Source organism: Elephas maximus, chromosome 10, assembly GCF_024166365.1.
Source record: "Elephas maximus indicus isolate mEleMax1 chromosome 10, mEleMax1 primary haplotype, whole genome shotgun sequence".
NCBI classification, from domain to species: Eukaryota; Metazoa; Chordata; class Mammalia; order Proboscidea; family Elephantidae; genus Elephas; species Elephas maximus.
In genome coordinates, this window is record NC_064828.1 from 107,867,745 (window position 1) to 107,885,963 (window position 18,219).

General features: G+C 45.4%; 2 protein-coding genes across 4 annotated transcripts in view; one reads left to right on the forward strand and one right to left on the reverse strand.

The window, feature by feature from the left end:
* Nucleotides 1–2,292, forward strand: part of PPP4R4 (protein phosphatase 4 regulatory subunit 4) — a 131,727-nt gene extending 129,435 nt beyond the window's left edge. For all 3 annotated transcript variants that reach the window (XM_049897779.1, XM_049897780.1, XM_049897781.1), the window contains one exon: nucleotides 1,360–2,292. In XM_049897779.1, coding sequence (XP_049753736.1) covers nucleotides 1,360–1,384 — 25 coding nt within the window. In that variant the 3' untranslated portion in view covers nucleotides 1,385–2,292. The remainder of the gene's footprint in view (nucleotides 1–1,359) is intronic.
* Nucleotides 2,293–6,820: 4,528 nt separating this feature from the next.
* On the reverse strand, nucleotides 6,821–13,480 carry SERPINA10 (serpin family A member 10). The gene is made up of 4 exons (XM_049899242.1): nucleotides 12,793–13,480; nucleotides 10,956–11,229; nucleotides 9,310–9,460; nucleotides 6,821–7,012 (listed from the first exon to the last, which is right to left on the reverse strand). The coding sequence occupies exons 1-4, from the start codon at nucleotides 13,478–13,480 to the stop codon at nucleotides 6,821–6,823; spliced, it is 1,305 nt and encodes a 434-aa protein (XP_049755199.1).
* Nucleotides 13,481–18,219: the final 4,739 nt, after the last annotated feature.

Here is an 18,219-nt window from a genome sequence, read left to right on the forward strand (position 1 = left end):
ATTGAATGAAGCTCAAGGAAAGACTAGAAATATATAGTAGAAGGAAGTGAGAGTAATAGAAAAAGGTAGCACTCATATTACAGATGGTGGGACCGTTCTGATTGTGCTGTCGAAGGGGATACTCTTTATCCGAGCAGTTACTGATGTAATGATTAGACTGTGGAAATTCCACGGAAGAGTCATGGTAGCAGAGAGTGCAGGACCTCATGGTTCGTCCTCTCAGGCACTCCACCTAACATCCTGAGATCCTCTGCTCTGTCACCCTGAACCTCCTCTCAAAAGGCTTCCCTAGGATACTACTATTAAAGGACACATTTAATAACACTAGAATGTAATTCATCTTCTTCTCAACTTATTTTTCTGAATGATTCAGGCATTTTTATAGCAAAGACCATTGAAACCTAAGATATTTATACCAGCTCTCCTTTATCTCATACTATCTTTACCCGTTCTTCCATTGTTAAGAGTCTATGTTTTTCCTTTTTATAAACTGAATTTGCTTTTCCTTGGGAAAAAAATATATAAAATTGGTTATTTTTTTAAAAAACGAATCTAGAAACACTCTGTTAACAAACCACACACCAGGTTTGTTTCTTCTTTTCTGAATATTGTGAAGAAAAAGGATGTTAGTACCCAAGGCACTTTTCTAACATGTGGCTGGATGTCAAAGGCCATAAGCACATTTCCATACAATGTGACTCTAATCTGGACTTTCTCATGAGTATGCACTGGCACATAGCAGATATGGGTGATTAAAATCAACACCAGTCTTTTTCTGTGAAGTATTATCCATAATTCAGAGCTATGCCATATCTAAATGAAAATGTAGCCTTTAAAAGGAAAAAGAGCCTATGACGTGGTTTTAGAAATTTTTGCTTTGCATAAAATCACATGCAACACGTTCCCCAACTTCTCAGTTTCACAGAGATGTCACATCTGATATTTAGTAATACCAGCCTCTTAAAGGAAACACAGATAACGTATTCTGTCTTATGCCTTTTAAGGCCAGGCGATTGATACATTCAGGCCTGTGTTAATTGGTTATGGCTATACAAAATGCAAAATGTGTGAAAAGTTGCATGAGTGAATTTTTTTCCTAAGTTGAATGCTTAAGTGCACATATGATTTTTGATAATTAAAGGTAATTTCAAGTAATCTTTAGTGTAATTAATTTTCTTCCTGAATCAACATTCTCATATATCAGGTTTATTTAAAGTGGATTATATCTGTGTTTCTTTATTTACTTTGTGAACATCATATGGATAATTTTTTTCTTTCCCTCTCTTTTTTGCTTTCCCTTCCTTCTCTCTTTCTTTCTCTCACTTGCTTTTTCTATTCCTTTCTCATTTTTTGACAAAGAAAATCCAGAAAATCCAATCCTTAAATCATCTGTTTGATGAAGGAGGCCAAAGACAGCTGGAGATACTGTGATTGATGGACAAAAGCTAAAGCCATAGCTTGGCTTTTTTTTTTTTTTTTTTTCTGTCTTTTTTTAAGGGATGGAACAAAGAACTGTAATAGCATCTGATGTTGTTAAACTTTCCATGTTTGAAATCAGATTCCCTAGGAGGTATAATACATATTTCTGTGAATAATAGCGTGGTCGCAGAATTCCAATTCTGACAAAAAACCAACTTCAGGTATGTGCTGTAACTACTGCTGCAAAAGAGACAAAGTCTGCCTTTATTTGTGCAGGGAACCATCTATTTTGTTGTTCTCATCTAGAGTTTCAGCATTTAAAAATTGTATGAAAGTCCAAATCAGCTGAAATTACCTTAGCTAGAGAATCACTTGGAAGGGGACCGGGGACGTGAGGAAGATACTACATTATCTAACCAATCTTCAGGCCCAATTGAAAAGTCATACTGAAGAGGGTACAAAAAACTGTCTGCCGTTTTATCAGTCCTAGTGACAAAATGTACCTGGACATTGACAAATTCAAATTTGACAATGAAAATTCTTCAAAGATTTCTGATAACTTTTAGCTACAAGTACCTTAAAAATAATAGATTGATGATTTCCTTTATTTCCTAGAATTTATTTTATAAGTACTTTGTTTACATTTTAGATTGTATCTGTCCTTAGTTTCAAATGATGAGTCTAGTTTGAATCAGCTGTTACTCCAAGCTATCATGCTTAAGCTATGTCAACAACATTTATTTGTACTAATGCTAATATGACCATCAGAATTTGCCTGTGGAACATAAACAGTTCTTAATTAAACAAAAAAAGTCATTTCTTGAGATATACTGTATGAAGCTATTGTCAGCTTCTCTATTTCAAAATGCAATCAGCATATAACTATATTGGTATTAGAAGATGTTTGTTTTTTAAAATCCATTGATGTATGATAAAGATGATTTAATTTGTGAATGCATATGTGTGTGTGGTTACTTTTTATAATGTGAAATAATGAATAATGAATTGACTCAAAATAAAACATAGGTTAATGAGAAACCTGTGTTCTTGAAAAAAGTTTTAAACATTTTCCTGCAATTTTTATTTTATAATTAAAGAGTAAGACAGTTCGTGTTTAAGTAATGAATGGTAGAAACGTACTAGTATCAGCTGTGAGTTACTCAGGGCATGGTTATTCAATGTGAGGCTTTTTCATGCTGTTTGCTTTCTCTTTACCCTCCTTATAAGGAGACCTGGTGGTGCAGTGGTTAAGTGCTTGGCTGCTATCCGAAAGGTTGGTGGTTTGAATCCACCAGGTACTCCACAGGAGAAAGATGTGGCAGTCTGCTTCTGTAAAGATTACAGCTCTGGAAACCCTATGGGGCAGTTTTACTCTGCCCTGTAGGTCGCTGTGAGTCGGAATTGACTCAACAGGAACGGGTTTGGTTTTTGGTTTTTACCCTCCTTGTGGCCTCTTTTTGGCTATTTTTTAGTGATTCTTAATATCCTTCACGAAAGGATAGTCAAGTAAATGGAATTGTTCAACTACTCATTTTATTTGTCAGTACTGTAGTTAAAGATTGGGTAGGTATAAAGAACTTGATGATATTGGCTAAACGAATTTAGTACATGCTCTGTGGATTTCATGTTACTGTGTTTCCAAGAGCATCAATAGTGTAGGATTGAATATAGTATGATCTAGCTAGAGTATGTTGGATTTATAATGGGACATCAAAGTTGCATCAGTGTTTCTGCACTTTGATAGTCAGCATTGACAGTAATTTAAATAGATGGAGAATTTCAGTTTATTCATCAAATAGTAAATTTAGTAGAGTTATAAACTTTTATTTTCCCACCATGTATGTGAGAGAAGAGGAGAGTGATTTGACACAGAACAGTGACTACCATAATTTAGGGATATAGAGAAGTCCATGCAATCTTATTTCTAGGGACTCAATTATCACTTAAAACAGTTAATCCAATTACTTTTGGAAGTCATTTTTTTTCTAAAGAACATGATAATTTTTAAAAATCTTTGTTAAAATTATACTTCCAAGTTCAGATTTATAGAAGCAGAATAAAGAACAATTGGTGACAGCTATGGGTAACCACACATATCTTAATTTATATCAGAAAATAAGATAGATACTCTTGTAAAAGCTCTCAGTTTAACAGGTTATCAAATAGCTTCTTCGAACTAGTTGTATGATAAGGAAAGATCCCCCTCTACCTGTAGCTGCATCAAAAAGGGAACACCTCCCTCATCTTTTTGCTAATTATGGAAACTTGTATTTTTAAAGATTGTTGTTGTTGTTAGGTGCCGTCAAGTCGATTCTGACTCATTGCGACCCTATGCACAACAGAATGAAACACTGCCCGGTTCTGCGCCATACTTACAAACATTGTCATGCTTAAGCCTATTGTTGCAGTCACCGTATCAGTCCATCTCATTGAGGGTCTTCCTCTTTTTTGCTGACCCTCTACTTTAACAAGCGTAATGTTCTTCTCCAGGGACTGACCCCTCCTGATAACATGTCCAAAGTTTGTGAGACATAATCTCGCCATCCTCGCTTCTAGAGAGCATTCTGGTCATACTTCTTCCAAGACAGATTTGTTCATTCTTCTGGTAGTCCATGGTATATTCAGTATTCTTCTCCAGTACCACAATTCAAAGGCATCAATTCTTCTTTGGTCTTCTTTATTCATCATCCAGCTTTCACATACATCTTGACAACTTCAATCTTTTCTTTGTTTATCGTGATGTTGCTTATTGATACAGTTGTGAAGATTTCTTTATGTTGAGGTGTAATCCGTACTGAAGGCTGTGGTCTTTGATCTTCATTAGTAAGTGCTTCAACCATATGTAGGGAAGCATTAAAAAAGTCTTTGAACTAGAGAATAGGGCCATTTTCTGACTTGCAGAGTAATGTGTTAGGTATGATTGTTGTGTTATTGTTGCTGTTTTAAAGAAATGTGCATGGGGAGGGGAGGGTGGGAGTGTGATTTGTATGCTGTATGAATCCTTCAGTGATAATGAACCATTTCATAAATGGGTTTGGCCATATTCATTCTAGAAGGCGTTGTGTTCTCATAGACTTTGTTTTCTAGATTTCACCTCTTGGAAGTGGGACATTTGACTAAATCATCTTTTACTCCTCTTTCTACTATTTTTCCACAAACAGACCTAACTAATTAAACCCAAGAAGGTCATTTATGAGCGTCAGTTAGATCAGTCCTCCATCTTTGTTGCCCTCTTTCTAGGCCAATACAGTTGCCTGGCCTTTCACAAATGTCAGTTAGTTCTTTTGTAATGAATACAGGAATGAATTGGCGTCCAGTTTTTAGAATTATGAATGTCAGTCTTTAGACTGCATCTTAATATTATTACCTTAATAATAAATTGTTGGAAACCCTGGTGGCATAGTGGTTAAGTGCTACGGCTGCTAACCAAAGGGTTGGCAGTTCGAATCCGCCAGGCGCTCCTTGGAAACCCTATGGGGCAGTTCTACTCTGTCTTATAGGGTTGCTATGAGTCAGAATTGACTCAACGGCACTGGGTTTCGTTTTTTTTTTTTTTTTGGTAATAATAAATTACTGTGATTTATATTAGTAACCAAGATGATAAATCAATAGATTAATCTTAAAAAAAAAAAAAAGCCAAACCCGTTGCCGCCGAGTCGATTCTGACTGATAGTGACCCTGTAGGACAGGGTAGAACTGCCCCATAGAGTTTCCAGGGAGTGCCTGTGTATTCGAACTGCTGACCTTTTGGTTTGCAGACATAGCTCTTAACCACTACGCCACCAGGGTTTCCAAATTAATCTTAGGTATATTTAAACATTGGATAGGCAACAGGTAGAGAAGAGTGCTTTTATAATATCCAATTAGACATTTAATCAAGACAGTTGACACTCCAGGATTAATTATCTTTATTCATGATTCTCTGAATATAGTCCTAAAATATTTTCTTGTCTCCATGAAAGAAAATGACTAACTAAGACAGTTTTGGGTGTGTTTGCTCTTTTCCTTTCTTCCTTGGGACAAACTCCATGCTTATATACTGTTTCACCCCCAATGGGTAATCAAGAGGCATGCTGCCTATTCAGCTGGACTCCATCAGAGAGCTTTGCACAGAAGGAAGGAAGAATGGAAAGGGTTTGGGGACTGGACTCAGGAGAGGCAGGCCTCTAGCCCTGCCGTTACCAGACAGGGTGACCTTAGACTAGTGTTGTCATTTCTCTGGGCAGGGATGACTTTTCCTGGAGATTCAGCAGGCACAGTGTTTAAGTCCCACAGTATCGCTAGGGGCCCATGAACATGCTTTACTTCTCGCAATAAGCAAGATGCATACTTCAACTGCGGGATTATATTTGTCTCTTTATCACTGCAGCTGTAAAATATAACTTTAATACATTTTCTATGGAGGAATGGGCCTATGAAGGTGCCTAGGGCCCATGCAAGTCATAACATGGCCCTGCCTCAGGGTCCGAAATTCCGTCCTCTGTAAAATGAAGGTATTGAACTAGATGATCAACTAATGCCTTTGCCAAATCATTTAACGTGCCATGGAGTGGAATGGGCAGCATCGAGGCAGATGCTATGATCATAAGTGACTATAAAAAAAAAAAAAAAACCAAACCTGTTGCCCTGGAGTCTATTCTGACTCATAGTTACCCTATAGGACAGAATAGAACTGCCCCATAGGGTTTCCAAGGAGCGGCTGGTGGATTTGAACTGCCGATCTCTTGGTTAGCAGCCGAGCTCTTAACCACTGTGCCACCAGGACTCCACTAAGTGACTATAGCTATTTTAATTTTAGTCAGCAAGAAATGATTCTGTAATAAAGTAAAATAAAACATTTATTTTGCACCACAGAGAAGTGAAGAAGGAGAAGCATATGACTGAAGGACAATGTATGCATGTCATCCCCCCAAAGGCTTAATCTTGAAATAGTGTTCTGAACTATCATTTTTTAAGTCCGGATATGTTAGCCTCAAAGAAAGGTAAAGCTGTTCCACCTAACTAGTCTTCAGTCAAATACAAAGGCTATTGGCAGCAAGTGCAAAATACCAGGCAGACTGCACAAACATTTTACTAGTTCGTATATATATATGGAGCCCTGGTGGCACAGTGGTTAAGAGCTTGGCTGCTAACCAAGAGGTCGGCAGTTCAAATCCACCAGCCACTCCTTGGAAACCCCATGGGGCAGTTCTGCTCTGTCCTATAGGGTCATTGAATCAGAAACGACTCGGTGGCAACGGGTTTGGTTTTTCTGGTTATATTTATGTAAGAAAACCCCAAACTAACAGAGGACAAGGGGGACACCTTTCTCCTCTGCCACCCAATGCCTGTGTCCTGTGAGGGTTCACATACCACAGACTCAGTGTCTCCTATAGCACTAGGCACTTATGCATTCCGTAAGTCATAGGAGAGTTGGATTCACTACCCTGCCCAGAAATAGAAGCATCCTAGAGCTTTCTTCATAGATCATGAAATGGAATGGCCGGTCCACTTTGATGATGGGAGGCATGGAATAAGCAATGATTTCTGATGGGGTTCCCGCTGCTGCCTCCGTTCCCTTTTCGTCAACCTCAATCGTTGCTTTTTGTAAAACCTAGAAAAGGAAATCATGTGGAAGAGACCATTTGTGTGGCAGCGGAGAGGAAGGAATTAATTGAGTCCCCTTGAAATTTTTCACTCTGGTCCTACCCACAGGGCCATGCTCTTGGGATTTAGTGGTCCAGGGCCCATCTGCACTGAGAAGAATGATCCAGAGCTCACCAGAGATCCAGGAGCCCAGATGCAAAATACATTTTGGGCATGGACCCAGGGAGTCCCTGGCTGGTCAGTTCATTCACACATGCATCAAATCAAAAAATATTTATTGAACGTCTACTTCCTGCAGCTGAGCTGGTGCTCCTTGAAGGTTTTCAAACTGCCTGGAACTCCTGAGGACTTGGACTTTCCTCCTGGCAGGCAGGTAGTTGGTTTTCTTTAACAGCTTCCCAGCACCTGCCACCCTGAGCGCTTTTACTCTGGTAGTGCTCTGATGCATTTGTTGGGACAAGCGCCCATATCCTGAAGCCTCCTTTGAGTGCTGGCTGCCTACACTTGTGCCACTTGTCATGTTTGGGAGTCCCCTATGTCCAAGAACCTCACATGATATGATTTATGTACCTATATGTCATAAAAGGAGTTCATGGCAATATTCCAATGTCATGATACCTGGGAACAATCTCATTGTTTGGAGAGAATATTACTCCCTAGAGTAAGCAGAGAGAGAATATTTAAGGGTTTACAACTTAAACTTAATTATGATGTTTTGCAAAACAGCAGCACAGTTCTGCAAGTTTTGTATTTATTCACAGAAGTGCTTTCAGATGTTGTTCTGCAGGATTTTATGTTTAATTGTCTTATCATCTGCAGTGGGTTGAATGGTGGCCCCCAAAAAGGTATGTTCACGTCTGAATCCCTGGAACCTGTAAATGTTACCTCGTTTGGACAGAGTTTCCTTGCAGATGGAATTCAGTTAAGAATCCTGAGATAAGATCATCCTGGATTACCTGGGTGAGCCCTAAATCCAATGACAGGTGTCCTTAGAAAAGACAAAAGGAGAAAACACACAGAGGAGAAGGTGATGTCAAGATGGAGGCAGAGATTGGAGTGATGTGGCCACAAGCCAAAGAAGCCAGGGAATGCTAGTCACCCCCAGAAGCTAGGAGAGGCAAGAAAGGATTGTTCGCTAGAGCCTTCAGAGGGACTGTGGGCCTTGATCTGGCCCTTGATTGGCCCTCGATTTTGGACTTTTGGCTTCTAGAAGTGTAAAAATAAATTTCTGTTGTTTTAAGCCACCCGGTTTGTGGCAGTTTGTTACAGCACCCACGGGAAACTAGTACACCGTCCCTGAGGAGACTGGAGGTGACTGCAGGCCAGGGTTACCTCCTGGGTATTACGTTAGAGGATGCTGTGTTTCCTCCCTCTCGGACTTGATGAATGCATTTGTGTGGGGGAAAATGTTAACCAGAATCCCATGGGTAAGAAAGAATGTAGTGAGATGTGCCTTGCTAGCCATTTGGAAATGTATGGGACCACTTGGTTGTAACAGTGACTGGGGCTAACCACTGGCATTAGTGAGTGTAGGCCAGGGATGCTAACCAGTTCCCTGAAATGCACAGAACTGCTCTGAATGACAGACCTCAAAACCAATAGCATTTCAGTTGAGAAACACTCAGCTGAAGGGATTTCATGTGGAAGGTAAAAAGTGACTAAACTTGCTCTTAGTAGCTTCAGAGGCACAACGAGGACCTCAGAGTATGAGTTAGGGAAGTGTAACAGGTATAGGTAGAGATGTAGACAGAGAGATAGAGGTAGAGATAGAGTTATACAGATAGAGTAGATACAGGTATATATAAAGCAATTTTAGCCATTCGTGGATTTTGGGGCTGCTTTTCAAAGAAATAATGAATTCCCTGTCACTGGAGGCATTAAAAAAAAAAAAAAAAACTGAAAGAAACTGGAAGGCTATTTTGTAGGAATATTATGAGGGGATTTCCCCCAAAGAGTGGGAAGTTGGGCCAGATGACCTCTGGGATTTCTTTCGTCTTGAAGGTGATGCAATTCCCTGAAATTTTAAAGTTATATTCAACATATATGATGATGAATCTGTAAAACCAATTCCATTTCTCCCTGAGGGCTAGGAGAGGCAGGAGGGAGAGGGCTCTACATAAGAGAAATTAGTTGATAAATGCTTTAATAAAGTAGCTTGAAATTCTGAAAATATCCAACATGGATGCTATTTCAAGCCTCTGCATTTTAAAACTAATTTTCTACTACAGCTAGGTGATTTGCACAGATACTTGGTGGCGACATTTTGTAGCCAGTGTTTGGGCCCTGTGAAAGATCATGACTTACCTTGGATACTTTAAGGTTTCTTGCAGTAACAGAGAGTTCACTGAGGTCAGCCCAGGGCGAGAAGATTCTTTGGATTCCCATCTGCTTAAGCAGTCCATGCATCTCGTATTTCTGGTCTAGCTTGAACTTTGGGAGGAAAACTTCCATTTTTCTGTGGCACAAGTACGTACAATGGTGAAATGTAGACAGAGCTGGAGACCGTGAACACTAAGACCAGACTTTCCTTCCTTTCCTTTCTCCAAGACTGTTTCTAGTAACACATCTCCATCAGTCGACTATGTATGACCAAGCCATTCTTTTGTAATGGTCTATCTCAACCCATTAACACATTGCCGTCTATCTTAGAGAATGTTTTCGGCTTATCAAATCCATACCTTAAATCTGTTTCAGCATCAGTGAGCTAGTTTTATTTCTCAGCCAGTGACACATCCATTTTGGCAAAAAATGGCTATCTTCGGTTGCTAGATTCTGCCAACCCCCAGGGTTTCCAGGAGAGAACCCCAGGGGCCTGGGGCAATGGGTGGGAAAGGCGAGTAAAGGAAACTTTCAAACCCCTATCTTTCACAGAAAAACTCTGGCATTACCTATTTTATATACTGGAGTTCTCCTTCACCCCCAGACCTGTTCCTTCCAGTCAATCCCATTTCAGTAAATGGCAAATCTGTCGTTCCAGTTGTTAAGGCCAAAAACTTGGGCATTATCTTTGATTCCCTTCTTTCTCTCTCTCTCTCACTCCTGGCCAGCCCATTAGCAAATCCTGTCAGCTCTAGTTTCATGAAAGGCCCAGAATTCAACTACTTCTCATCACCTCCACTGCTACTACCAGTCCAAGGCAGCAGCATCTTGAGCTGGATTATGACAATAGCCTCCTAGTGATCTCCTTGCTTCTACCCTTGTCCTCCTCTTATCGTTTCTCCACACAGGAGCTTGTGTGATCCTTCAAAACCTAAGTCAGATCATGTTGCGCCTCTGCTCAGAACCTCCCACGGGTGTCCCATCTCCCTCAGGCAAAGCCCACGTCATTTTTGTGGCCCAAAGGCCCTAGATGACTGGGCCCCTGGCTCCTCTCTGACCTTATCTCTACTCTTCACCCCCACTCGCTCTCCTGCGGCCACACTGGCCTCCTTGCTGTTGCTCAAACCCACCAAGTACATACCCATCCCAGAACATTCACATTTGTGCCTACGATACTTCTCCCCCAGGACATCCACATGGTTCATCCTTCATCTTCAGGTGTTTGTCACCTTGTTAGCAAGGCCTTCCCTGCCCTCCACATGCACCCTGCTGGTGCCGCCTACCCCCTTCCTGCATGATTGTTTATTTATTGTTTGTCTCCCCTCACTGAATGTAAGCTCCATGAGGACAGGGATTCTTGCCTTTTGGGTTTATTGATGCATCCCTAGAACATGGGCGCATCACAGTGCCTCACACATGGGGTCAACTCAGTAAATAGTGACTGAGTAAATGAATGGATGAGGCAGGGGGATGCTAGGGACAGAGAGGACCCAGCGCAGTGCTGCTCCTGCCTCCATGGAGCTTCCATCTCATTGGGAGAGACGGGTGTCAAACCACAGTGTACTGAATGGCATTGTGGTGAGTGTTAGCAAGGAAGGCTGAGTGTGTGCAGGGCGAGGGGAGAGCTCTACCTGGTTTTCATGTTTCGAAGCCATGTCTCCACCAGCTCTGTGGTCAAGTAGTCTTCAAGGGCTAGGTGGTCCCCCATCTTCTGCATGAGGACCACCAGCATGGAGGCGTTTCCTCGGTAGGGCAGTTTGAGGACGTGGCAGCGAAAATTCTTGTCAAAGGTGGAGGCGAAGCTGCCTGCCCTGTACATCATGGGCACCTTCACTGCTTTGTACTTGTCCAGGTGGAAAGTGTCAGCTTCCGTGAAGACAGGGTCGAATGGAGTCAGCCATTGCCCTGAACAGGCAAGAGAAGAACTCATTGCAGAAACCACCCTCCTCCAAAAGTCTTGTTCTTGTTCAAGTCATGGAGAGTGTGGCTTCCATCCCCTTTCCTGCTCCAACTGGGAAAGGCATCCCAGCATAGGGTTTGCAGTAACCAAAGCTCAGGCAGGCAAGACAAATTCCCATAGATCAGCTTTGACCAGGCCCCTCTTCCCATTGGCAAAACAGAGACGCTTCCTGCAGCCCCTATTGGAGTCACTCCCAGGGGCAAGGATCCCTGTGCCCCTGGTTGTTCTGGACCCGAACAAAATTCACTCACATTCCAGCTGGTGCCCTAAATACCCACTTCCTTCTACACTCTGTCTCTTGTGGTTTAACTGTGGCCTAGAGAAGACATTGGGCCTTTGCCTGTCCATCTCTACCTGAGGGGCCCTCTGCCTGCCACATTGTCTAATGCACGCCCCTGCCCAGGCACACACGTCACACACACACAGTCTGGTGTGGCAGAACAGTTGACATTCCTGCCCATTGCTAATTAGGGTGGCTCTGAGGGAAATGTCCCTGTTGATCAATAGCTGCACAACCCAGAGGAGGCCACCAGCAGGCAGCACACAACTGTCCACTCACAGATGTCTGCCTGGGCTGTGTGGCTTGGCTGACTGTGAAGTGGGCCCTCCTCGGGGCCTCGTCTCCTCTTTGCCTGAGGTCAGCAAGTCCAGCGTCTCATTAGAGAGGCAGCATGGTGTCCTGGACAGCGCCTGGCATCAGGGAGTCAGGAGACCCTGGCTTGAGTCTGGCCTTGCCATAGGTTAGCTGTGTGACCTTGATCAAGCTACTCAACCCTTGTGAGGTTCACTTTCATTTTCTTTGGAAAGGGGACCATGACCTGTGCTCTGGCAATTAGGAAGACCAAATAACAAAATAGTTAACGTATTTAGTACCTACGCAGTGCTTAAGCATTTGGCTGCTAACCAAAAGGTCGGCAGTTCATATGCACCAGCTGCTCCTTGGAAACCCTTTGGGGGCAGTTCTACTCTGTCCTATAGGGTCGCTATGAGTCGGAATCGACTCAATGGCAACGGGTTTGGATTTTTTGGTTTACGAGCCAAGCGCAACTGGGCACTTTACAGTCATTATCTCATTTAAGCCTCATGATTCCATAGTAGGTGGGAGGGCCCCTGTTTTCTACATTAAGAATCTGAGGACAGAGAGTTTGTCACTTTCCCCAGGTCACAGAAGTAGAGAGTGAAGGAGGAAGGCTGCAGTCCTGAATCTGCAATGATAAAGCCCAGGCTTTGTCTTTAAGCCCCTGGGCTGCGGCTCCGAATGTCCCTAAGAGAGCTGTGGAGAGGCGCTTTGAGCAACGGGAAGGACCAGCAACCACGTAGCCTTAGGGCCGGGGGCTCAACTGGTAGTGTTGTCTAGCACTGCACCTGGTACGTTGTATGTGTTCAGAGAACATTCCCATCTGTGGACTCTGAAACCACGTTCATAGAAAACCATACGCTGGCCAAACGGAGGCAGAGGAAGAGTGAGGGACCTGTGGCTTTGGGAGGGCAGGGCGTTATCAATGTACCTTTGAACAGGATGTAATCCACAAGAACGAATTTGGTTTCAGGATTAATTTCATCAAAGAGTTTGGGAATTCTCCCCTGGGTCTCTTTGTTAACGTGGTGATTCATGAGCCCTTTGGCCTGTGAGGCATTTCGGAAATTCATAGGCACATACTTTGTATCGAAATACCTCTTTGATAAATTGAGGAAGGTCTCTTTGACATCAAAATCTTTGTGGATGAAGGCCAAGCTGCCCTGGGTGAGGCCCAGCTCCTGGTTGCGGGACAAGGTCTCTCTGAGACGACCAAAGAGGGCTGGCAGGGACGCAGGCTGGGTCCCGTTCAGGGCCCGCAGGCCGAACCCACTCAGGATCTCGGTGCGGGTGGGCCCCGCAGCTGCCAACACCAGGGCTGCCGTGGCAAAGGACAGGCTGAGCGGGGAGAAGACCACGTTGCCTTCGTGCCTTGTGGAGATGTAACGCAGCAGACTGAACCCGAAGTTGGAAGTCTCCTGGGAGAGCTCCTGCCTGCTGGCCGCTGGCCAGGGCCCCTCTTCCTCCTCCTCCTCAGAAGACTGGTTCGGGGGAGCCAGGGTCCTCAGAGTCCCCAGCCCTGCTTCATCCTCCGGTGGTGGGGTGCCTGGGGCCAATCCGGGCACCAGCATCACCTTCGTTAGGAGAAAGAGGAGCAGCAGGCTTAGCACCACCTTCATGTCGTCCACTGAGCAGGCCAACGGAGGGCTTCTCTCCAGCCACAAGACTTCCCCTGGAGACGAGAGGACAGAGATTGTTCCTGTGCCTCACAACACGCCTCCTCTGCATGCTGGGAAGCATAATCCAAGAACCCCACTCCTGTCTGGGGGTGGACGGCTACCTCCGCCCTCCTGCAGTGTATCTCTGCCCCACAGCAGCCTGAAGCAAGTCAGGACCCATGGGTTCACCCTCGGAGGAGGCATTCCTTCACAGCGAAACTTTAGCAAGGGCCCTGCCCGGCCAGGCCCTCAGGCACATGGCCTCCCAGAAGGGCCAGGCGAAGAGCCCTGGGGGCAGGAGGCAGCAGAGAGAGTGGGGATTCAGTGGATATTCTCTGGGCTGCCTTTTGCATGGGCGTGGTCAGAGCAAGGCAAGATGGGGTCAGGAGGTTCACAAACTTTTATTGACTTGATCCTTTGGCCATAAAGTGGCCTTCAGGAAGGTTGGCCCTTCCAAGCTGTGCTGTGGGGACCTTGGTCTGTGGACATGTTTGGGCTGGGAATTTCGAGGGTCTAAGTTGGACTCAAGGAGCCCTGGTGGCACAGTGGTTAAGCCGGCTGCTATCTGAAAAGTCAGCTGTTCGAACCCACCAGCTGCTCCTCAGGAGAAAGATGTGGCAGTCTGCTTCTATAAAGATTACAGCCTTGGAAACCCTGTGGGGCAGTTTTTTGGTTTTGAGTGGGACTCAGGGCAAGGAAAAGGGAAAGTGCTGGAGTTGCCCTGATTTTTGACCACAATTCTCTTCCTGTGCCCCTGTCCCATAGCACGCACCCCAAGCCCTGGGGCAGAGCTACTTAGTTCCTCTTATGTGTTTCTTCCTTCCCTGTGGAGTCCCTGGGTGATGCAGACGGTTAACACGGCTGCTAACCAAAAGGTTGGAGTTTCGAGTCCACCCAGAGGAAGAAAGCACTGGCGACCTGCTTCCAAAAGCTCAGCCCCTGAAAATCCTATGGGGCACCGCCCTGCTCTGACACACACGGGGTCACCGTGAGTCAGGATTGGCTCGATGGTGACTGGTCAGCTGGTTCTTCACTGTACCTTGAGCTCTCCAAGACAGACCAGGATGGACAGCTAATTCATAGGAGGCCTTGACTAAACAATCTCATTTAATCCTCCTGTCGGACCCGCGAGGCTCGTACTAACTCCCGCTACGCCAGGATACACATGGTAGTGGAGCCAGACTCCCAGCGCTAGCAGTGACTCTCCAAACCCCACCCTCCTCACCACTAAGCCGTCTGACAGCAGCCACCTCTTCAGGCTCCTCAGCATCTTTGGGGCACAGAGCCTGGCCTCTGATCAGATGTTTCCCATCTGAATCTATGACTGTGGCTTCGGCTGTGCCACCTGGCTGTCTGCACACTCAGTTCCCAGTGTTGAGCTGACACAACCAGGGCTGCATCCCAGAGCCTGGCTGGGCAGACAAAGGGAGGTCCCTGAGGTGCACCCTCACCTCACTCTCTTCTCAGCTTACTGCACCAGGTGGGCCTGGGTGGCACAGGACCACTCAGCCCGGTGGGGACCGCAGGCCTCACAATCAGCAGAGACCAGTAAGCAAGGTACGCACGGGCCTACTTGTGTTTACTCAATCTGCAGCGAACAATTTCACGTGAGTTTTTTTCACATCAAGGATGCGGTGAAAAACAGGTGAAATTGTACACCGTAAATTAGTAAGTAAGCGCAAGTAAGCCTGTGTGTACCTTGCTTATTGGGTAATCCATTCCTGGCAGAGACCCTCACTCTGAGCCAGGGTCACCGGTAGTGGAAAGGGGACAGGGTGGAGTTCTCTGATGCGGGCGGTAGTGTCTGCGTCTCAGCCTGGTCCAGAACTACACCTGGCCCCGACACCCGGCACGGTGCTCCCTGCTCACACCAACAGCGCCCCGGAACCCATGGCCTCGCTCCTCCGGCGGTCGGAACAGCACTACCTTTTTCGGTGAGATACTCAGCAGTGTCTCCCAAACGTCAGCGTTTAGGGCATCCTTTCCAATTCTACCTGGCGACTCCACATTCAGTAGGTCACACTAGTTAGCATTCTGAATGTCGCGTGAATGTGTCCTTCAGTGTACTGGATGTGACCCCCGTTGCGTGCCTCTGTCATACTGCAGCATTGAACCAAATGGCAACCCCGGGGGCATCAGAGCAGAACTGCGCTTCACAGGATTTTCAGTGGCTGATTTTTCAGAAGTAGATCACCAGGTCTTTCTTCTGAGGTGCCTCTGGGTGGACTCCAACCTTTCAGTTAGCAGCCAAGAGCCTTAACAGTTTGCACCATCCAGGGACTTCAGCCTGCAGTAGAACACTCCTAAATTCCAGGTGACTTCTCCCTGTCCCAGTAGTCAGCAAATTGTCCCAGACATCAAATAGATGCCGCCCCTTCTGAATGGTGTCTTACCCCACCATTCTTGAAGTTCCTCTTTCAGCCCGAGGAGTGGCAGCCCAGTATTCCACTGGGTGCTCTTGTGCTCTGCGTGCTGAACAGTCCTATGTATCCCCTAAGGTATTCGTTCATCCCCTGAGCCGTACAGAATCGGTATGCAGGGAGACACGCAGGCATGCCGAGGGCGCACCTTCCTACTTAGTACCCAAGTGATAAGAAACCAACTGCTCATCTACCACTTCTCAGCAAGATGGCACGTGCCTAGGAGGAGCACTCCTCCCCCCACCCCTCCACCCTGGACCCTCAAGGAGCCTAGAAGGAGGGTCCTGGGAAGGCCAGGGGGCCAAGTATGGCTTGCACAGAGTAGGGTGGGTGATGAAATGTCAACCTTAAAAACCCCTTCTCTCTGGGCTTTGTCCTGCAGAGGAGGCGCCTTCCTGACTATACAGGCCTCTTGTTCCGACCCTGCCCAGCCTGGGTTTATCATCTCTAGGGCGTCTAGGATTAGGGCTTTGCTTTGCCCACCGCCCGCCCCCTCACCAGAGACAACGAGAACATCTTCTCTCCCGTCCCTCCCTAAATTGACACTTCTAAGGTTTCCCTTTAACTCTCTGCCCCTTACCTGTGAGGGGCCCTCTGGTGCCTGGGAAGGTCCTTCATTCAGGGCAGAGACGAAAGGTTAAGGTTTGTAGCTGAAAGCCTTCAGCAAATATTTGCTGTTCCAAAGTGTGATCCCTTAGGGGGACTGTTACTGATTAACGTCTTGCTCGGAGATAGTGGAGTTTCTGGAAAACCAAAGACCAACAATGAGGCATCCCCTATGCCCAGCCTCCCCGCCACCCCGAATACAGCCAAAAGTCCAGTCTCAGAGCTCTTCTGCTTTTCAGTTCAAGGCTCTGCCCTAGCAAGATTCAGCTCCTTCCGGGACAAGGGTGCGGGGGAGCCTCTGAGTTGCTCTAGCTCCTAAACATCGAATGTGAAGAAGGTGACGGTGGGGTCCACAGATGCTTCCTGAGCACCCAACCCAGTGCTGGGCCCCAGGGAGGCACAGATGAGTAACACCTGCTGTCCCACATCCCAAGGAACTTCTAGTCCAATGGGGGGAGACAGGCAGGCCAACCACTACTTCTAGTGTGAAGCCTGTCTCAAGGTGAACTTACTAATTAACAACGTTCACCAGGTCGTGAGATGGGACTCCTCAAGTCAACGCTGGTGGAGACTTTAAGACAAGTATCCTCAGACCCATTAAATTCTATTTTTAATAAAAAATATTTTATTATGTTCCCCTTGTTATTAGCTGCCATTGAGTCAGCCCCCGACTCATGGCAGCCCCATGCAGAGCAGAATTGGAGTGTTGTGATCCACAGGGTTTGCACCAGCTGATTTTCGGAAGTTGATCCCTGGGCCTTTCTTCCTAGGCCATCTTAGTCTGTTCGGCGTCATAGCCACACGCAAGCCCCAACTGACAGATAGGCGGTGGCTGTGTATGAGGTGGATTGGCTCGAAGTCGAACCTGGGTCTTCTGCATGGAAGCCAAGATTTTTACCACTGGACTACCACTACTCCCTGCCTGTTAGATGGTGGTGGTGTTTGGTGCCGTCGAGTCGGTTCCGACTCATAGCGACCATATGTACACCGGAGTGAAACACTGCCTGGTCCTGGGCCATCCTCACAATCATTGTTATGCTTGAGCCCATTGTTGCAGCCACTGTGTCAATCCATCTCATTGAGGTCTTCCTCTTTTTCACTGACCCTCTAATTTACCAAGCATGAGGTCTTTCTCCAGGGACTGATCCCTCCTGATAACATGTCCAAAGTAGGTGAGACATAGTCTCGTCATCCTTGCTTCTAAGAAGCATTCTGGTTGTACTTCTTCCAAGACAGATTTGTTGGTTCTTTGGCAGTCCATGGTATATTTAATATTCTTCATCAACACAATTCAAAGGCATCAATTCTTCAGTCTTCCATATTCATTGTCCAGTTTTCGCATGCATATGAGGCGATTGAAAGCACATGGCTTGGGTCAGGCACACTTTAGTCTTCAAGGTGACATCTGCTTTTCTACACTTTAAAGAGGTCCTTTGCAGCAGATTTGCCCAATGCAATGCCATGTTTTGATTTCTTGACTGCTGTTTCCATCGGTGTTGATTGTGGATCTAAGTAAAATGAAATCCTTGACAACTTCAGTCTTCTCTGTTTATCATGATGTTGCTTATTGATCCAGTTGTGAGGATTTTTGTTTTCTCTATGTTGAAGTGCAATGCATACTGAAGGCCGTGCTCTTTGACCTTCATCAGTAAGTGCTTCAAGTCCTCTTCAATT